Raw genomic sequence first — 22,599 nt, 5'->3', positions numbered from 1 at the left:
CTTTCTGGCTAGGAAAAATTGTTACGGTTATCTTACTGCTATAGTACAGATATGAAGGGAAAGGCTAAAAGAGTGTGACAGTCTGGAATGACAGTGCTTGGATAAAGAGGGCAATATTGAGTGAATGTAATGCAGCAGCAGCAAAACATTTTGAAAGGAAGGATATGGACCCAAACCAAGAATTCAGCCTGTATACATGTAATGAAGTGTAAATTTTTGACTCCTGGAAGCCATAGTTTTAATAAACTAGAAACGCTTGGAAACAGAGGAGTAATTTAGCAAAGAACAGGCTAGCTATAAAGAACTTTAACCTTTTACACCTTGTAGCACTGGAAATACTATGCAGTACTGCAGAGATACAATACACTAATGGACTTATTTTATAAATTTTGGCACACGCAGACCTGTTGGCTTTACTCAGACATGGCACAGAAGCACAACAGGAAGAAAACACGACATACTGATAGTGTTGAGACACTGGGGCAAACGCAAACTGCTGAAAGACTAGACACTGAGCTCTTTTTCTATGGCAATGCTGTTATTGCACACTGGGCACCCAGTACCATACCCTGTGTGAATAGCTGGGACCTCTGACAGGTGAGCTGCAGGATCTCTTAGTCATCACTGGGCTACGAGGAGGTTTACCCATAACAAATAGCTCTCGCTTTAAATTAGCCTAGAAAAACCACAAAAACTCTGTCAAGTGAGAGGTTAAGCATGAAGCATCATGGGATTTTTGTTGCTTCATTCATACATGCAAGCTGGACATGCTTTTCTTGATAACAAAACACAAGTGTGCTATAGGTGCAAATAATGGTACTGTTACTTTGTGGTATTTTCATTATTGCCACTGTATCTTTTCCCACAGCTTTGCTGCACTGGCCTTACACATTACATTTAAAAGATTAATCATGTCCAGGGTTATGCAGTTGGAGTAAGAACAGTTATTGCAGTTGTACCCACTGACGTAGCTGAAGTAATCATACAGAAAATCTCCACAGCACAGAGCAGATAGACTATTTCAGAAATACCCATTACAAATGTGGTAATTCCTTGCTGTTAAACAGAACACGGACCTTAAATTTGCATTTAGAAAGCAAGGAAATACTCGACAGAAGGTACTTCAAGGAAAAATCCTCGTTAACATCACTATAAATCAGCTAAATATTTGTCAGAATTCAGCTCGTGGGGAGGGTGGTGTGCAGCAAATTTGGATTCTTAGGGGCAAGGGCGAGTTGTAGGGAATGGGAGAGGGGTGGGGTGCTGACATTGGAAACTTTTTCTTTGGTATTTGTGACTGTTTGCCAGTAGAATGTGGCAAAACCGAAGAACAGCCCCCTGTTAGGAGCTGAGAGGGTGACTGACAAAGAAAAGGAGGCCAAGGAGGCAGGAAAACATCAGCATTTCTCTTTGGGAAGTGTCTTCAGAGTTCTTCCTTTGGAGTACACATCCCTCTCACCAACATGGAGCAAAGCGACACTGCAACCATAGCTCCTTGGATTCTACTGCCCAAATCCCACATCTTACTTTAGGTTTAAGCCATGTTCCCAATACATATACACAGATATATATGTATCTTTATATTTAACAAGGTATAGGATACAGTTTCAAGAACTCTCTGAAGAACCTCCCTTCACTTGTGATAATTGAGTCTTGGGAAGGTCTCATGTTCTTTCTGCTGTAACAGTTGACATCCATGATCATGGACAACGTGCAAAACTAGAAGAGGGTAGGAACCGCCCTTCCTCCTCACGTCCAGTCTGTAGTCTTGTAGCAATAAACAATGTTAGCCAAAACCTGGCTACCCTTATTTTAATGCATCTCTATGCTGGCAGTATAGTCAGTGTTGGCTACTGAAGAAAGTCTGCTTACCGCTGGGAGGAAATCTTCATTCCACTTTGGAGGTCTTGTGCAAAAACCTCTGTTGTCAGTAGGGGCCTATCTAGTAATTCCAACAATTTTTCAATAGATAAGATGATCGTGATTAAGTTTATAAAGGAATCTGTTCCTTAGGCTTCAAAAAAAAAAAAAATCCAGGCTTGAAACGGTTTGAAAACAGTAATAAAGAGCTGGAACTGGAGGTCGGGGGGGGTTGTTGCACTCAGTACTCAGGCTCTTGTGTCTGCAAGGCAGACTCACCCCCCTTGGTTACTTAGTGCCTTGCCTCTGCCGTGCCCAATCAAGAGCAGTACTCGGTCCAGATCTTGTAACTCTCAAAGCAGATATTCCTTCTATTCATTTTCAGCTGGGATTAACATGCCTTGCTCTAACAAGAGCAAGGAATATCAGGGTCACCTAAAAGGAATTTCAGTGTAGATGAGGAACTTCCTGAATTTTGTCAGGTAGGCTAAGCAATAAGTACCCATCAAAAGCACTTCACAACTGATAAATTATTCAAAAGGCATATTTTTTTTTCCTTCTTTAAAAAAAGTTTCATTTTTTCCCCCACAGAAGTAACAGTCACTTTTTCTAGGGCAGTTTCTCAAACCTTTTACGTGACTTTTTCTCCTTTTCACGAGCAAACGGACTCTCTGGATGTCAGCAGTGGAAATGAACTTGGTCACTCTAGAACAACACTCCAAATTTCATTTTTCTGCCCCAGATCCACAATGCTGACGCAAAGCGTAGTCCTGAAGAGGGAATAATCTTTGTCCAATCCCTGACCAACGGAATTGGTATTTAGAAGATGACCCTCTGCAGGAGTGCTTTTTATGACTGTTCTCGCAGGCTTTGGGATGAAATTGAAACACTCCTAAGCTGTAAGTTTCTGCATATTTGATGTGATTCTGTTTCTTTCAATTAAGCAGAGTTACTGGTGTCCTGGTATGGCCTCGAGGTGGAGTTGGAGGCTTTCTGCTTTCCTGTCACAGGTATCTGCTTAAGCTCTTTCATTCTGTCATAATGGTCACGGTTTCACCTCCTGTTTCGTTTGAGGATGGCCTATCTTAATACTCCATGTGCTGTGTTATTGGGTATTAGTAAAGGAAACAATACATGGGCAAAGTTCAAACGCAGGGTTAGGCTTGCAGTTATTTCACACACATGAAGATTTGCAACAATCCACACTCGAGAGGTGCGGTTACCTTTACTGTCGGTGAGTCTGTCTCCTGCTGATGCAAAGGTTTAGAAAGGAGAGGAGGTGAGAGGGAAGCGGTAGACGGGGATGTTGTAGGAGCAGAGGGAGAAGTTGGTGCCTTGGCAGAGTGAAATGGAAAATGAGAGGAAAGGTGAACAGGAGGATCAGAGTCTCCCGATAGTCCCGCCAAAAGTAGAGCTGGCTTAAACGTTTAAGAAAAATGAGAAGTAATTGTGCTATAAAATGAGCTTGTGAAGGACACAAAATGCTCAGTAAGGAGTCATGTAATTAACCTGAACAGTCAGAAATGTGATGTTAATTTATTATTAGTCAGCCTACTTTCTTCCAAGAAAGTTCTTCCCTCAGAACAAGTTGCCATTGGTAGCTATGAATCTCACCTCTATTCTTAGAGTTTTCTCCCTGGGTTTTCAGGCCAAATGAGGGAAGAGGTAGCCTGCAAAATCTTTCTAATTAACTAGTTTTAGATTTGGCCTAAAGCATATTGTCCTAAGTATCTGATTTACATGTTTTGCATGTGCCAGCCAAAGAAACTGCCTGAACAGTCTGTTGAAAAAAACAGTGCTGAACAGAATAAATCTGTTCCAAAACTTTGCCTAAAACGACACCAACTGTGTAGCAATACTGTGGTATTTAATGGCTTGCAGACGTCTGGGATAGTTCAGTGTTGTACTGTCCCAGAGAGGAACTGGGGGGGGCTTTAGGGGGAAGCATGTGTTGAACTGCCAAGCATAAATCTAATTTGTTATTATTAGTCACATTCTCGTAACAGAGTCGACTATAAATATATCAGCTGGGGAAGAGACACGTGCGCAGTACGAACTGCTGAGCCTCTGCAGGAGGCATGTCCTTCCCTCTGAAGGCTGCTGACAGCACCTGCTTGCTGGGGTTTCTGGCCCAAAAGGGGTGGCATGTAACGGGCCAGTGAGGCAAATGGTTCACTGCCTTTTCACGTCAGAAGCTCGATGGCAGCTAACAGGGACAGAAGGGAAAGGGGCAGCAGAACTGAGACACCACTTACAGATGGTGTATGTGCCTGCTTCTGAGAAGGGACCAGCCCCTAACACTGACAGTTCTTATCCAATGCAATAATATAAAACACTGCCTGTGCACAGTACAAGGAAAGGTAATAATTATACTGAGTAAGCTATCTGAACACAGAAGCTGGGTTTTTCAGGAATTAAAATACCTTATCAATAGTTGGTGAAATGTATCCTTCATAACATACCATGGACTCTCCTCCACTTGCTATTGGGAATTCTAAATCGTCATGTTCCAGATCCTCCTCTATATAGAGTCTTGTCAGTCCTTCCGTTGTGTCTTGTGCTTCTCCGTAGAAATCCGATTCTTGTGGCTCATCCCCTATGTTAACTGACAGAGCTGCAGTACAGAGCTCCTCTTCGTTTTCAGCAGTTGCAGCCGGCACTCTGGGGATGGAGCCACCTTCATGTGGCGACAGGATCTTACAGCCAGCGCCAGCATGTTCACCTTCTCCTGCAGCGTCTGACAAGTCTCCAGGTACTTCAGTAACTGCAGAGCCAAGTGTACCTCTCACGTCTTTATCTTCTCCTGGTTTGGCATTGTCACTGCTGTGCTTGTTTGCTAGGTCATGACATGAGCTGACTGAAGATGAGCCGCATGTGGACACAAGAAAGGGCAGAGGAAGAGCTGTAGGAGAGCTGAGAGACACCTCTGCATTTGGAATAAAGTGATCATCCTGAACTCGGAGAACGCTATGACCTGGGGAGATTGCTACAGACTGGGATGTTGTTAATGCCAAAGAATCGAGTTCTTCTAAGTCACAAAGAAAACTGTCTGGACACGGTGGCGGAGGTATGATGCATGCGCTTGAAGGTGAAAAACCAACAGTCCTCGAACAGCGGTCACTAGAGGCAGCCTGGAGAAGCTTTTGATCAATGTGTGACCAAGAGGAGGAAAGGTGTCTGGAAAGTGGGGACAGTGCTTGGGAAGGCAACTTCAAAAATAAGAAAAACATGGGAATGTAAATAAATAAATAAGCATGAGAGAAAGCTAGGATATGAGTAGATTGGAAAAGAAAAATGTCATCGTCTGGATTATGGGGTATCATTTCCGTGGGCACGGGTGTCTGAAATCATTACTACATGGGAACAGCAGGAAAGACATTTGAAAAATGCAACTGTATCAGGTTCTGGCTTAAATGTCAGACACGAAGACAGATCTGAACCATTAAATACACGAAGGTGACCTGCGTTTGATCTGCTGAAGTTATGTTAGTTATGGCGCCCTGTTAGTGAGCCTGTCACAGGTTATTGAATCACACAATTAATGGTGATTTCCCCAAAACTATTACTGTTATTTTAAGAACAGTATTTTCAGAAGTACACTTCAGGTGGCAGTAAGTATTTCTTTTAAACTATAACAACTGAGGCGATTTCTAATTATCCTGATGTTAATACTTCTTCCTCTTCTGAGTAAATGCTTAAGAAACATCTTTAACACATTGCATACATTTATTAAGGCAGCAGCAGCTACAGGATGCATTTTTCTTCAAAAGTCACCCTATTAGTTCAAAATGACATCAGCATTTGTGAAAGGCACATTCAATTCTAATTGAATGTAGGCAGCCAACAATGCTTTGAAAAGAGTGACAGCACAGTACACAGCAGGGTATTTTGGGTACCATTGATTGAAGTATCCTTCCTTTTGTAAGAATGAGAGACTGGTGAGTCATACGTACACAGCATCAGTAGATATCCATTGCTTCAGTAAAAACTGAAAAGGCATTGTTGTTACTATTAATCCTCAAAATCAAAATGGAATGAAAAATATTTTGATCTCTTTGTTAGAATTCTGGACTACTTTTGACTAAGTATTACTCTAGAACAGGAAAATAATTTCAAAAGGCTAAATTAATGTCACTGAGTAGGAAGATTAATTTAACTTACCTCCTGCTCGAGTTTTCTTGAGGCAAACACATTTATTTTATATTTAGACAGACCTTTGTTACAGAGTCTTCTGTACCCAAGTAAACACTCTACAGACTGATAAAATGCAGTCTGCTAAAGCAGGGCTAGGCAATACTGAAACTATTCTCAGTGTCCTTCCCTCACCTTTCCTCTTCAACAAGGGCCTCTAACCTATGGTTTTAAGGTCAATAATACTGCCGAGGAGACGCTGCCATTTTTAGTTTCCCCCGGCTACAGGCTGCACTAGAGGTAAAGATATAGATGGTTTAGGACGAGTTAAGGAGAGCAAAGCTTGCTCCTGATTTGTATTGCTTATTTATTTTTATAAAATAAGCCAGAGAAGTTTAGCACAGTAGCTCTAGCAACAGGGAGTGATACGTGCTGAAACCCCAGAGGAATAGGCAAAGTGGTGCCGGTAACTGTGGTAAAGCCCAGAACACCTTCAGGACTGCTGGAGTCCTTCTAGGTAGTCGGGGACAAGAGATCTCACAGTGTGCTGCCACTTCTGCGTACAGCTGGACTGGGGAAACAAGGGGTCTATTTAAGAGCATTGGTAGATGACTTACGCTAGAACCAGATGATTCCGAGAGTTTCCTGTGTTACAAAGAAGGCTGCTTCTCCTTTCCTCCCCTACAGAACTGATTTAATAACCAACTTGGTAATTGTGGCAGGACAGCTTTGTAACCTGAGCGTAAACGCTCTGAAGCATTGCCTGTGCTCAACGAGGCTTACAGGGGGGAAACGCACACCAGCTTCAGTTGCAGGATGCCTTGGAGACAAGCATCCTCCATGGAAAATGGGGAGAGGGGCATCTCCAAATACAGAGACAGCTCTGTAATATGGACCTAAACTGCCTCATAGTCTTGACTTGCCTGCAGGAACCTCTGGATTCCTGCAATAATAATGGCCCCATGTTTATGAATTTATCAGTCTGCATAAACAGAATTCAGCACTACTTCAAATCAATGGTTTTGTCGGGAAGGAAGAGAGAGGAGATGATAGTTCTCTGTTGTGGCACATTCTGGAAAACCAAACAAGGCTGTTCTAGTGGCTATCCCAAACCAGTTAATATTTTTTAATCCTAAGCAGTATTTTCAGAGGCCACTGTTGCCTATAAATGACATCTTTTGGTAGCTGTCCCCAAAGCTGCAAATAAACGTGGAACTCCTCTCAAAGCTGAAGCATCTAAATGAGCACCAGTAGCAACTATATGGGAGTAGAAAAGGGGGCAAACACAACTGAAATAAGTAGAGATTGACAGCAGGGTAAGTAGTTGTTCATCATTGCCCACAAAACCCACCAGAAGAGATAAACACCAACGGTACAGATAAATATTTAGAAAAGTTTCTATCTTGAGGGTTCAATATCATCGACAATAGGTTAATACTGATCACAGTTTGCATGCAGAGATTTTTCTAAGTTTCTATCAGTGCCAAAGGGGTTCTGTTTGCTGCACAGGTGACTGTGAAATCTCATGATACATCGAATCATGCATCAAGTGATACATGGGAATACCGGAATCTGTTTGCAGTGTCACGTAGTGTGATTTGTGGTGATTATATAGACTTAGAAGGAAAAGATTTCTGAACCTACGGCAGACATTTGGTGTGAAAAGTTACTGCTATAAAGGTGTGAATGCAAGCTCATTGACAATGTCATGACTTTTGCCTCGCTACTAAACGAACCAGAACTGCCACTGTTGTCATACCCCTCCAGCACCTCCGTTGTACCAACAGCTCCATTCCAGAGCGTGGATGGCAGAAGGAGGAAGGTTACAGTACAGAATCATTAGCTGTTCTCCTTTGGAAGGCACAGAACTGGCCTTGGGACAAGCTGTCTCCCTGCACAAACAGCCCTCTCTTGCCCATTCCATGCTTATGGGATTGCAGGCTTTTAGGGCAGCTGTGTTGTGGGAACGTCTTCACACCACACTATGAAAAGACTGCTAGACAGAGCCATAACACTCAAATGCTGTCTAAAATTCCCAAACAGATTTTGTTCTGTTGGCTTGATGTTTTTCTGCCCAAATTTTGCCTGGCCCTACTTTCAACAATGTGGTAGCTAATGAATAGAGAAGTAGTCCTGGCAGAATGTAAGGCACACACTCGGCTGTTAAAATACCTTCATAACGAGTTAGCAATGCAATTCTACCTGTGCAGGAGAGATAATGTTGTGTACTTAATGCACGAGTTATGCATTATCTGATTAAACAAACAAACTCACAGGTCCTTCTAAACCCATTCTAGGGGTGATAGCAAAGAAAAAAAAATCCTTACCTTAGTTGAACTTAAGTGGTGTATTCTGTCGCTAGAATAGCTTTGGGGTATCGGAGGGTCGGGGTAGTCATCAACACTTTTTGATGCATTCTTTTTGATGACTTCTACATAGGAAACAGGGAAGATGCCTTGTCTGTTGGTTCCTGGTATTTTACCTTCATACCAGTTTTGATCAACTCGCTTAAGAAGAATTACTCTGTCTCCCTGAAATGCATTATGAGAATGAGTTATCAGCAGATCCACTGTAAGTTAAATTTTTTGAATTGCAGATATTATTTTAACACACAGTATCATTTTCCCTGCAGTGCTGTTCCCCATCACTCTTGAGAATCATCTCTATTTTTACATTTCTCCTGCCATTTACAATAACCACGTATACAACCACCCTTCTAGCAAAAGGGGGGCTAGTCATGGACTGCAAATGCTATTCTTTTATCAAACTACTAAGTTCTCCAAGTTTCTATTCCTGATTTTTTTTAGACCTCTTTGATGTTTACCAATCTCAAATGAGTGGAAAAGCATTATCTTCAGTGAAAGCTTTAGGTTAGCATGAAAAATCCTTACTCTTATTTCAAAAGGAAAACAAACCACTGAATAACTCTTTAAAAAAATAAAGGGAGCAAAACTTTCCAGTGGATAATAAGTATATACTGCTTACAACTAAGTATATGATATCTGCAGTAATAAAGTTACTCTATGCCAGTAATATTACTGTGTCTGACAAACCACAGAAATTAAACATTGATTTTACTCATGTGCAATAAAGTATAACCAACACGATGTACACCGGATGATGAGGGTTATAAAAAGCAGACTGTTACTAAATTAAATATTTGCAAGAACTGATACATTCATAAAAATGTCTCTGAGCCTCTTTTTTTCCCATTTTCTGTATTTTTCTGATTCTTCTATATTATAAACCATACCATGATAATTGTGACAGCAACAGATAATTATTAAAAAAAAAGGGAATGGATAATTGAAGTGAAAACAAGAGATTTGGATGGGCAGATAGCAGATGTTTGCATGTGCTGATCTACCACAATCCAGTTGACATGGACAACCTATTTAACCCTTTGCAGGTAGCTTTGAAAGACTGCAGGCCGATAACCTATTATGCCGGTGGTTTCCTACCAGTGCTTTGCTTGGTGCGTAGCAGGTAGGGAGCGCGGAGCGCAGCAAAGCACAGCAGTTACCTGCATGCTAATGCTGCGTAGCAGCAGGCGCTAACGGGACTTCCACAGAGACAGTTCCAAGCTGTACCTTTCTAAGTGATAGCTCCACGGTTGTGTCTGCACTGAAGTTGTATTTGGCAACAGCTTCTCCAATCTCTCCAAGCTGTGCAGGGGGAGGTGGCCTAGCAGGCTGTGCTTTTTCTGGGGGAGAAAGTTTCTAAGAAAAAAGAAAAAAACACAGGTTTTCATCATTCCTACGCAGTTTGTGGATCTATTAGCCAAACTAATTCAAAGAATTAAAACAGAGTACTAACCTCGACATAAGAAATTGGGAATATTCCAACTCTTCCATGGTGCTCACCTTCATACCAGTTTTGATCGATTTTCCTGAGGATGTAGACAGTATCTCCTTTCTTAAAGGACAGCTCTCTGTAACAAATTTATTTGGATCAGATGTTTGCAGCTTTACGTTCAACTCCTCTACCTGCACGGTTTCTGAGATCTTTACCGTTCGGAACTGAAACAGAGCGTAAGAACTGAACATTGCAAGAAAAAGTGTCACCGCTGTGGTACATTTACCCGTTGATTATACCACCTAAAATGAAATGATTGACATGGATGAATCCCAGGTACTACCTGTAGGTTACAGAGGCTTACTGTACACTGTGATTCCAAGGAAGCATTGCTAGTTATAGCCAGAGCACTTAGTATAGCTATGGTGTCTTTTGGTTGTCTGTTTAGATGCTGCTTTTACGACAGGCATCTGAGGGGTATGTGGTGTTCCTCACGAGAAGATTAGGGAAAACGATAGGATATCTCCCAGATCTCTGTGGCCTATTGCTACCGGTTTGCATTTTTCTTTCAAGACAGCTGTTCAGAAGCATGAAGAACACAGGATTATGTTTCACCATTTCTGATACTCAGGTCCTGTGACTTGCTTAATGCTGGATCACAAAAAAGGGAATTATCCAAATCATCAAGTACATTTGCAGATCCTGGCCTGGGAGTTCTCACACGGTTTTCTAATGCAAAGACTACTGTAACAGCAAGCAGAGTCCTCTGCTTCCATAGGATTTGCTGTTGAAAGTGGCTAGAACAGCAGTAGTTGCCACAAGTGCTAGAAAGAATTCTCTTGAATTACGAATTCTCAAATGAATGAAAGCGGGTACTTACTTAGCAGTCTGAGCTTTAAAGTCATATACAGCTCTAGCTGGCAGTTTCTGAAAAGCAGGCAAAGGGATTAATACATTATTCAAGTAGTATTACTGCATCATAAGTTTCAGCTTTTAAAAAGGTGACCAAGATCGAAAAAGAAAACGTGCTTTACAGTGGTTCTTGCAGTAATAGGCAATTAAATACACAGCTTCCTTTTTTGAGGCAGTTAGGTGTTTGGGACTTAGTGTTTTAATAATAGAAATAGCAACTAAATTCTAATACAGACGGCTTTGCCATTTTATGTTTAAGACAATGTTAACAAAAAGTTAACTAAATGCCAGTGTGACTTGCAGGCAACTAGATCTCTAGGCACATGCCTAATATTCTCTAATACTTTAGGTACCTCTTCTCTTAAACTTGTTATCTTTAGGCTAATTACAGCTGCAAATACTGCATCACATTTTATATATCTCTGAAAATTTCCTGTGACACCTGGAAAAGTTTGGGAATATTTCTGTGTTTCTGTATGTAATGCTGTGGTTCTCAAAAGAGCCCCTCAGCCACATCTGCTCTTCTTCTTTGTCCCAGTCAACTTTGACCACGTCCATCAATGACAACTTACGCCTGTGTCTACTTCAACATAAATAAAAGCAGCAGCTGATCTTACAAAGCTTGATATATTTTACTTTCTCGAAGTACCGATCTCCTTAGTGAAAAAGAAGGATGCTGTCTCCTCTGATATGATGATAAGTAACAGTTCCTTTTGTATCATTACAGTGTCTTAAAAGCATCACAGATCTTGGCTCAGATATGCTACGATTTTTCCATACAGATATTGCTGCATTATTAATTGTTGTTTCACTACCTCTTTGTCTGTAGTTCCTCTTCTCTCCCTTGGAGTACATCGTCCCATGTCAGTGAAAGCAGAATAGCTTGCAGGAGACTCCTGGTCTACTGAAAACAGAAATTATGTGAAACTACAGTGAATTAAACAAAACCATTCAAATCTGTGATGGTGCTTAGTTTCATTTAGGGGGATGGAGAGACATTGAAATCTCTTATTTTACCTTTAACAGCAAGAAAAACAGATGATGGGATTGCTAAACTGCACCTTCAAAGAAAATAGAGGTAGTGTCTCTCAAGCAAAGGCACAGGCCGTGCTCTGATCCACAGCAGAAGACTGTGTATTGCAGAGGATCGAGAGAGCAAACGATGCCTTACTGCCCGAAGGACTGCAGCCCTGCCCGGCAAAACGAAAGACAGGGCAGCAGTACCTGGACTTCATCAGTTGCATGGAACTGTTGCGGAATGCCAACAACATGAACACATGATTACATGCACAGAACATGATCAAAGCATGCTTCACTGAGAAAATGGTGAAGAAAACTTGTTTCCTCCTAAGTGATCTAAGATGCATTTCTACATTACCAGGGCCACGTGTAAGGCAGCACAAGGGAATTTTGAAGGATGTTATTTCATTAAGACAACTCTGTTTTAGGAGATGGAGTACAAATCATTACTCACCAATCTATGTGGCAGATCTCTAAAGCACGGTTTACCAATGTTTCTTTTGGGATGGTATATTATAGGATGGTGAACACATCTTTTCATGTTTTAATAAAACTAAAATCAAAACCTTACACTTCATAGCTCTGCAGGTTGCCCATGTGAAATGAAAATATAACAGAACTATTTCAGACTAGAGGATGAAACGAACCGCCTCTTGACTTGTGAGATTTACTATTTGAATGTCCTGCTGCCACTGTGATACCTGCTAGCGGAGACACATGACTGATGTTTGCCTTCCTCTGACTTCATGCACACAATCTGTTCTTACCAAGCCCATACATTTCTAAAGAAGTACAAGTGGAAAAAGAAGAATTGAAAGCATCTCATTCCTTATGTTGGGGTCTTACAGAAGAAAAATGGAAATAGTCTCCAGTGGACTGCTGACTAAGCCACAGAACTTGAGGCATTGGAGACAAAAAAATGAGATAATTGTATTGTTTACGTCATTGCTTGCAAACATGCCATCACCAACAAGTACATCCCAGTTCTGGACAGCTTTATTGATAGGGCATGGGTCTGTGAGTGAAGATCTATGCTCACTGCATAAAGCTGAAGATATAATGCCTGCAAACACACCTATTATTTTTTTCTTTAAACTCTAGCAGAAAGAGAAGGGCATGGGAGGGAAGGAGAAAAAACGGAGATGGTTTAGGAAGAACAGTTTCCTTTCTTTCTATGCAGCTCCCCGTGCAGTCAATATTCATAGTTTTCAGTATTTGCTCTGACCTTGGGGTCTGCGTGTGGACGGTGACTGTGAGAGACACGCACAGATCCAACAAAACATGAAACTTCATTAGCAGGAGAGCTCAGCCATGACTGATGCTGATGGAAGTCAATGGAATATTCTGCTGTACTCATTCTCCACGCTACTTTAGGGATATTAATGCTGACAGAGTGTAGCACTGTCCTCCTGCCGGGGTCCTTTGTAGCTGCAGAAGCTATTAGGAATCCATGTTTACTCTGCACTGTGGATTTCCTTATTTTCGAGGACTGGAAAATACTCATTTAGCAGCTGTGATATGTGCCCCAGTGGAATTTCCAACAACTTCAGTCACATCATGTAGTACTGCCTGCCAGGGTTAATCATGGTCAGGCCTCACGTATGACTAATTCAATTCTGAACTGCGTTCTATAGCTGTTCTTACCAAATTCTCTGTTCTCAACATGTCTGTTTTAACTAGTTAAGAAGAAACGGTAACAGCTTCAATTCTGATTTCTCCTGAAATACATATTTACCAGTGTGGTACTTGCAAAAGTTACAGACAAAGATGTGGGATTAAAGATAGGTAATATGGGTCTGATCAAGTATTGCATAACTGATATATTAAAGACAGTCTTACATCCATTTCTGAGTTCAAGAATCGCTTTGTAATGTCATTAAATTCCCAAAGATGGTCCGTCACAGAAGGCTGCATGTCTAGAGGCAGAATTATTTAGCAAAGAAATGCTACCATTTGAAAAGAGAAACAAATGGCAGACTTGCCAAAGACATTGATCTAAAGCACCTGGAATACACCTTTTTTGCACTCCTGCTGTGAATCTAATTTGCTTCCTTTAATATTGCAAGGTTAAACTTTAAAAACATTTTAAGTGTAAGCAATTTTTTTCTTTTTGATAAAAAGAGAAGCAGAGCAATGAGCAACTCAAAGTAGTAACTTCAAAACCAGATCACTGTCAAGACAGACTTTTTAAAGTTATACTCACCCCGAGAGCTTCATTCAAGTTTTAATTATTGAGAATTTCCCTTTTAAGAGGACAGGAAATTTCTCAAAACTTCACAGATAGAGTAAAATTCTGTAAGAATAACTAGTTTTGCTGCCACAGAAATTGGAAATTGTATTGTTTGAACAGTGGAAATGGAAACTTCCTAAGATGACCGTAGGGTCTATTCACAAATGATAATATAAAACAGTGGAATTAGTGTATTTTCATAAGAAAACAGAATCAGCTTTCTATCATACTGGCAGAATTAAGAGCATTTGTATCACGTGTTACAAAACTATACAGTACCACACGTTTTAGATGCAGATTCCTTCTTTTTTTAATAAAAAGGAAGGGCTATCTGCGTATTGTTTTCTGTTTGTCGAGCATCTTGTGATGCATACATACACTTTCTGTAAGGTCTTTCCTTGGGGAAAAAAACCCACATTGCTTAATTTAATAACACCATTGTGGTTTATAGCACTAATAACCTATTAGTTGAAATACACCATAACTCCAGTTGTCCAGATTACTGTATTTTGTGAATAGACAGCAATTTTATCTATCCTCATCAGCTATGGAAAAATGACATCCTTCACTAAAAATTCTGTGGGATGAAAGCTTAAGAACGACACAAATAAAATGGAATGAGGAAGGGTAGGAAATACAGGGAGTAAGGTTGGATAGGTAAATCACAAGGATAGAGGAAGAAAGTTAATCCACCTTGGAAACACAGTGCACTATCATTGTTGTTAGTTGCGTCCAAGTCTGGAAAAGAGGCACTAAGAGGTAATCTTCCACAATCATTCTGGTACTGTGGGCAATGGATAGCACCATCTTGAGGCAGTGGATGAAAAGGCTGGTGCATGGGACTCTTTTTCAGAGCTTTAAGAGATGAATTCCTTTCTGGAATGTCTGGAAGCAGCTCAGTAATAAGTCTGTGTAATATACTGTTGTCAGGCAAGCTTCCCCTTCTTTTTTCAGCTTTGATTTGGTCACAGATGTCTTTAAGCGCAGAATCTAGTGCTTCAAACACAGATGATTTGCATTTTTTCTTTTCGGTTTGTTTTTTAGGAGCTGCACTTTTTTTCCTCCGGAAAGGCACTGGACTGACTAGGAATGCTATCTTAGAGAGGCCAGATTCTGCCTCCTGTCTCCTTGGATCTTCCGTGGTTTCTTGTTTAGCCCTTTCATGTTTTAGCATGGTGGTGAAGCGAGTGTAGGACGCTGGGCATCGCCCTTTGCAGGAGCTTATGAGATGCCGGTGGTGGTGGTGGTGGTGGTGATGGTGGTGGCCTGATCCATAAAAGCTTTCGGATGATGTGAAGGAGAAGTGGTCAAAGTCACTTTCACTACAAAAGGATGAGCCCTCTATCTGGATAAAGTCACTGAGGTCAGAAACCACTCCATCTTGGTCACTGTCCGATAAATCCACGTGCGATCGTCGTGGCTCATCACTGGTCACTTCAATATGAATTGGCACCAGGGTTTTAGACTTGTAGCTCTGCTGTACCTGAGAGGGATGTCTGACTTGATTTTCTTCTTCTAGCAAAGATTCGATAGAAAAACGCCTCTGTGGACATAAGCCATTTTTAGGAGGCTCCAGTGTAACGGTTGACAACATTTCATCGCCTAGGTTCGGCATTGATTTTGACTTCTGAATTAATTTCTCAAATTCAGATATTCTGGTTGGCACCATGTCTCTGGGCACCTCTTCAGTAGAAGACTCTCTCCAGCCCTGAAGAATACCTTTGTGCTGTTCTTTTTCATACTGCAGTATCCTGGACTTCACAGAACAAATCACCTCAGAATTCATCAAGTCCTTGCGGTTGATGCGGTGCATCTTTTTGTACATTTTTAGGAAACCTGGGGCATCATGTGCAGATCTGTGACGAACCCTGGACCTACTGCTACCACGGCCCTCCGGAACATAGGGGGAGGCCCAGTTCATCGAGCAGACTTCCTTGGCATTCTCCTCGCATAACAGAGAGCCCATGCTTTCAGACTTGCCCTGTGCATCGGGAAAGCTATCGCGATCGTCTGTTAACAGATCATCACAGCTACGAGATTTTCGCTTTGGAGAAGTGGTTTCTTCTGTGCTGCTCCAGACTTCTGCGTTTTGACGAGTCATTTGCCAGCCATTCTTGTAGCTGATGGCCCTTCTTGAATCGTTTGGAACAGCTAAATGTTGTCTGTAAGTGCTACAGTAATCTAATTCATTTGAGGTGTTGTGGTTGTGCACTGAATAAGTTAAAATGGATGGATGTACTTTGCTAATATCCCCACCTTTATAATCCATAGAGCAGCATGGTAAAAAAGAGACATTGCCAGAAATTAAAAGATTCAGAAAGTTGGAATTAGCATCAGTATTAGAAAAACTAGAAAAGAGACAGCAATTAATGCATCTGTCAGCTTAGGTCAGTATATAGGTTGCTACAACCTGGGGCAGCAGAGCTAATAATTAAGTTATTTTCCAGCTTTAAAAACGTACTCATGGTAATTAGAACATCAAAAAGAATTCCTTATAAATTATGGAGATATTACACCCTCTGCAGCCCCCCGGCCAAAGCAACATAAGAAAACAAGCATTAATATTGATTTCGAAGCAGGTCAACAGACAATAAAAGCTGTAAAAGATTTAAAGATGAAACCAAACACCCAATCTAGGCCTCAGTCAAACACCGACTTTTCCACCTGTGCATTCTGCCTTCAGAATTTTTCCGCTGAACAGTGCTTAGAGTTCACAGCAACTGCATGTTCTAAGGTAATTAAGATAAAGGTAAGTCTTTATACAAAGATGAAATGGGCAGTTTCTCCCTGTTGTTCACAGGTGGCCCGCTCTTGCCCTGTGGGATAGGACTGGAGAGAATGGTGTTTTCTACAGTTTACGGAGGATGGAACAAGGCAACTGAGGAACTGCTCTGGACATGTAAAGGAAGATGTATCCGTTTACTGAGCCTAATCAGCATGTACAATAACCCTTAGCTTGACTTCCATATCAAAGACTGAGTTTTCAAGCAAGTTTAAAGACATATTTAGGCACGTGCTAGATCTAGAAGTCACTGTGAGACAAATTTGGAACTGTGGTCTCTCGTACTTGCACTCAACTTTCAAAAATGGTCTCAAGTGGCATCCCTGAGTTCAGGACACCTGTTTCAAACAGCTCAGTCTGCTTTCTAGAAGAACAACTTGAATCTGGATCAGAAACTGAAGCACATGAGTTCAAAATCTATGCTGATCGAACAGCTTATAATGTACTGCTGCTTTAATAAAATGGTTAATTCCAAGAAAAATTAACATTCTAGTAGGTTTCATAACGCTGGGATAAAATGGAGTGACACAGCCCTGTCTCGTGCCAAAAATGAATTAGCTGTGGTAGGTGTTCCTAAGGGAAGGACTTTCAAACACAGGAATTGTTTAAGTCATGGTAAGTGCTCGTTATTGGTGGTGTAGTCAAAGGTAAACGCAGGCAAATGGGGTTTACCAACCTTTCACTGCCTGGCCTGGTACACTGAATGGGTGAGTTTAACCACTTTTCACATTACTGCTGTAACCCTGGGTTTAAAATACATTTGCTTTTCCATCTCTTAACATTCCTCAATGCTTTTCTCTGTCTGATGCATTCTGCTGCAGCCTGGATATTATATTCTCTTCAGTGGGAATTGAATTTTACAAAGGTTTACAGAGTCCCTAACACAGCAACAGACTCAAAGTATAGCTACAAAATACAGCAATTAAATCATAGAATCACAGGATGGTTTGGGTTGGAAGGGACCTTAAAGACCATCCAGTTCCAACCCCCCTGCCATGGGCAGGGACACCTTCCACTAGACCAGGGTGCTCCAAGCCTCATCCAGCCTGGCCTTAAACCCTTCCAGGGATGGGGCATCCACAGCTTCTCTGGGCAACCTGTCCCAGTGCCTCCCCACCCTCTCCGGGAAGAATCTCTTCCTGATATCCAATCTAACCCTCCCCACGTTCAATTTAAACCCATTACCCCTTGTTCTGTCACTACAGGCCCTTGTAACAATGAATAATAAAAACTTCAGCAGAAGGAGATATGCTGTATACGATATTAGTCGGTACATTACTTCCACCTTATGTTTTACTGGAAACCTTTTGTCTTGCTAAAAAACCCACCCAAAACCCAGAATCCAAATCAACATCTGATTCAATTCTCTCTTTTCTGGAGACACAGGGAATGGTGAGTTACTTGGAAAGAGCAGCTAATTAGACTGTATATGCTGTACTAAATACTTTGAGTATTTATGAAATCAGACTGTGGTTGTTTGCTTGCTTAAATTAGGTCTTGATAACTGGGAATGTCTAAAACATCAGCTACAGATTTGAAAGGTCTTCTATTGTGGAAAAACATCTTCAGTCTCCTATGCTATTTGTCTTGATTTACTTTATGTACTGAAAACAGTTTTAAAATTACCATAGTTTATTAAGGCAGCAGTGGACTTAATGAAACTTTATGGATTGTGAGTACAAATCATAGTCTTCCTTCAGCCAATTTTCTTTTGTTAGAATAAGCAGTTGAAACTGGAAAATCCTTGTTACAAATCCAGCTTTTCAGCTTAAAATTAGACCTGTAAGAATAAAGAAGTTATCCTTCTGTGAAAGGCCCAACGCTGCTGCTTCATATAATAAACCCCCCGGGAAGTGTGCTGAGCAACAGCAGACCCTCGCATTACTACCAGCGCAACACGTCATCAGTAGTTTTCTGCCAACAAATATGCTCTCCTCTTACCTTTTGCTCTTGATGGAGAAGACGGAGACGAGCTAGTTAAAGGCTTTCTAAGGGTGGTGGATGGGCCTTGCATATCTGTACGGGCCAGGCTAGGCCGGTTTGCATTCTGATCACTGTGCCCCCTCTGATGACTTACAGCAGGTTCCGACTTCCTTCTTTTTCTGTAGTCGCTCGCAGTACTTGCAGAACTACAGAAACAAGCAGTGTTAGCAGAACTCTGAGATCAGTATTCAGGAATTTAAAAAGGAAGCTTATAATTATTTTATCGCTTTATAGATTAAACAATGCCAGAACAAACCCCTCAAAAACACTTAAAGAGGAGAAGCACTGGTCTCAGACATCTTACAGCACACTTCACTGAGAAAAGCTGAATTTTTTCTTCACCCAAAGAAATTTCATACAAAACTTGATACAATACACTATTTTAAAGTTTTATACAAAATTGGTATGTCATTTTCATAGTGAAAATTCATTTGAAATAAATGCATCAAGTTTTTTTGAGACTACTTTCTGGCACTAGAAGTTCAGCGCAAAGATAGGAGAAAGGGACTGAGAACGGATTCGGTAGCATGCAAAGGAAAACAGCACGGGAAGTACTGCAGGCAGTAAGGTTAAGCGGTTTTAGTGGAAAAGACCCAGAACACAGCATGGCTTCTTTTGAGTGCAAACAGTAAGTCCTTGTAAAACACAAGTAAGATTTACACCTCAGTATCAACATAGGAACACCCTCTCCATGCACATCTCTGTTTTGCCAGTAGCTCACAATATGAATGTCAAAATCGGACTCTTTACCACATACTGGCCTCAGGTCACAAAGAAAACCCTCAGGCTGTAGAATCTGTGTCTACTGAAACGCTGTATTGTGTTTCTTACCTAGAAGGTCTGTCCAGGCCTTTGTCTGTTGAATAGTGATGATATAAGGAAGTCTGTGAAAACAAATACGTGAATGTATTACATGTCTGTATTTGAAAAACGGGTGACAATTTCTTCATATCATGTTTGATTGTGGTCTGTGACAAATCCTATAAAAACAGACTATGATGATTAACATCCTGGGCACTCCAGCATAGGCACTGCAATATTTAATGAGAATAGTCACCCAGTTTTAAAAAAGCATCACTAGATGTCATCTCATATTCTGCTTCAGTAATGTTTTTTTCTTGTAAAGCACTACTAAATAACGATCCAGAGTCATGCTTCTCTATACCTTTTTGAAAAACAAATACGAAACAGCTGAAACCAACTTGTACTATAAAACCATAAAAATCTGAACGCAATTCCTTCATATGAGGTCTGCAGACCTTCTCCTCCCACCCCCCATTACTCCCCAAAACCCCACATTCAATTATAGCCAGAAACTTTTGCAAATCCCATGATGTTTGTGGCCGGTTGTTGACCCCCTTATATTCTTGGTAAGAACAGTTCTTATCACAGAACATTACTGGTTCCTGGTGGAGTTGTAGCAGTAGCTACGGCACAAACCCTGGAAGATGGAAAGGAGTACTGCTCCACAGTTTTACTATTAATGCAAAGTCAACCTTAAATGACCACTAATTATAAATCAACCCTTTCACAGATGTCAAGCCTGCAGTCCGAATTAGGTTACTACAACAGTTCTGGTAACTATGAATCTAGAACAAACTCCACGGTCCCTGGGCTCTTTCTTCATGGGTACCAAGCAGTGCAGTTCAAAAGTTCTTTTAAGTTCCTGGCACGTCATTTCAGGGCTAACCTGATGGACTGGAAATAGAGCTATCGTACAGCTTCATGAGCTACAGGAACAATTTTTCTCTCCATAGAAACCTTCTATATCTAGCTCCTCTGTACAGAACAAGCTTTACAGACTTTTCTCTGTGCAGAAGGACTGCAGAAGTAATTAGCGGTCGTGGCCTGTGCCAGTGCTTTTTTTGTTAGGTATTCTTGTTCTCCAATGATTTGCATTACAAGTTCATGAGTAAACTGACAATTATACTTTCAGAAGGCACCTGTAGTCTAAGAATATTTAGAAACAGATTTCATGAGACTACATACTTTAAATGACATTCCAGAGGACCCATTGGAAGTACCATCTGCTCTAGGAAAGGAGTAATGAATCACACCTCTTTTCCACACGCAGATTAAATAGAAAACTGTGTTTTGAGGGCAGTTCAGTCATGGAGGTGTGCTGATGATCATCAGGCATTCTCAGACAGACAATAAGCACTTAGGAAATGATCCCTATTTTATCTCTCAATATTCGGAGTGTGTATGTGTGGGGCTGATGATGACTGCACTGCTGTTAACCTGCTGTGTCTAAACAACATACCGTAGTGTTTGTTTTTTAAAATAGATGGTGAAGAAGGTATTTATTCCTGAATCCTTACTGTTCAGACAGTTCCTATTTTCAAAGTTTTCTTTACATCTGAAAGCTGAAAACTACTTTCTGACAATTCTCCCATCACTATCCAACTTTGGGGATTTTAAGATCAATATCTTATGAGGTCTGCCTGCAATACAACCATAAAAACCAGAAGTGGAGCTGCTCACGCCAACAGCTCGTGTGACCAGCCCAGTTCTGTTTCTACACGAGAGGGAAGCAAAGGCCTCAGGTCAGTGTGCTTCCTCACGCTGCTCACAAACCCCACACTGAGCCTGTTCTGGAAAATGTCAGGTCTTATTTGAAAACTGGTGTTGTTTTGATTGACAATCAACCTCATCTCTGTTGACCAGTCACTGCCACAGTCCAGTACCAGCAGAGGAAGGAAACTCGGGCTCACACAGGATCTCCATTAGGAATGCTGCATGAGGTGATACAGACATTGCAGATTAATTGTCACTGCCGGACTTCCGGCACCTGTGCCAACCCCTTCCATCAGAGACTGGACCGAGACCGTCTGTCACATCGTAACTGTCCAAGCAGCCATGAGGCAGCGATTCCACCATTTCTAAGGGCTCCAGGGGTATACGGACCAAGATGCAAACCCCAAGGGTGCTGTAGCTCCTCACTGCTTCCTATGGAAGGCAGTGGGTAAACCACACAGCTGAAACTCAAACGTGGAGAACTTGTTTATCCGCAGCATTCCACAGGCCATAAATAGTCTGTTAGGGATCAGCCTAAGACAGCAAGAAGTGTGCATCATGCCAAAACTGATTGCTGGGTGACTATGTGGCTTGTGCTTTCTGCCTGTTAAGGAACTCTTATCACCCGGAATGTAACCTGCCCTTTTGCCCATTCTTTGATGCCTTCTGTGAAGTTTTTTCTCTATGACAGACACTGTATGTTGCACATTCTGCAGTGCGAGTTTTTACCACAGGCATAGGTTATTATATATAGGCTGTGTGGAATTTATACCTTCTACGCACAGGTAGGACCGCACCGATACGGCACGTAGGGGAAAGGTGAAAGCAAACGGTGGATATGGTTGGTTTTTCCTGCCAAGAGTGTGTACCACTGCTTGCAGCTGTCCCGTAATCCTTCCAAGCAGCTTCCAGGTGGCCCAACAAAACACATCTCTCCCACTCCCCCATCTCCAAAGCTAATTAGGCATCTTCCAGAATGCCCTATATGGATAAAGGCTGCCTGACAAACATAAATCAATATTGGAGACAACCACCCCAAGTTATCAAACACAGGCTTTGTTGAATATTTGGATACGCTTCTACTAAAAAACCCAATATATATTTTTACAATTAAGGCAATGTTCAGCTGTTTTCATGCATCAAGGCTTTCGTGGCAACTGAAAATGAAGTTCGGAAAAGTAGGCAAAAGCTGTAAACAACTAACAGGTTGTTTGCGTGATGGTTCTAATACTTTAACAAGTTCTTTGGAATACTCCCCCCACTGCCCCAGAAAAATATTTAATTTGCTGTGGTTTGTGAACACAAGTTATCATATTCAAAGACTTAAAACGTTTCAAAATAAAAGATAAACGTAAGCAGAAAACCAGTG

The 22,599-nt window shown here is 41.3% G+C and overlaps 1 protein-coding gene across 2 annotated transcripts in view; it reads right to left on the bottom strand.

The window, feature by feature from the left end:
* SORBS2 (sorbin and SH3 domain containing 2) overlaps nt 1-22,599 on the bottom strand; it is a 48,806-nt gene that overhangs the window by 6,830 nt on the left and 19,377 nt on the right. The window contains exons 5-12 of one of the 2 annotated variants that reach the window (XM_010161578.1): nt 19,545-19,597; nt 18,672-18,859; nt 14,642-16,204; nt 11,514-11,599; nt 10,667-10,713; nt 9,808-9,922; nt 9,582-9,710; nt 8,319-8,522 (exon numbers count right to left, since the gene is read on the bottom strand). In XM_010161578.1, coding sequence (XP_010159880.1) covers nt 8,319-8,522; nt 9,582-9,710; nt 9,808-9,922; nt 10,667-10,713; nt 11,514-11,599; nt 14,642-16,204; nt 18,672-18,859; nt 19,545-19,597 — 2,385 coding nt within the window. The remainder of the gene's footprint in view (nt 1-8,318; nt 8,523-9,581; nt 9,711-9,807; nt 9,923-10,666; nt 10,714-11,513; nt 11,600-14,641; nt 16,205-18,671; nt 18,860-19,544; nt 19,598-22,599) is intronic. The other variant, XM_010161579.1, reaches the window with a different exon arrangement.

Source organism: Eurypyga helias, unplaced genomic scaffold (genome assembly GCF_000690775.1).
Source record: "Eurypyga helias isolate BGI_N326 unplaced genomic scaffold, ASM69077v1 scaffold18251, whole genome shotgun sequence".
NCBI lineage: Eukaryota > Metazoa > Chordata > Aves > Eurypygiformes > Eurypygidae > Eurypyga > Eurypyga helias.
This window is presented reverse-complemented; position numbering and strand designations above follow the sequence as displayed.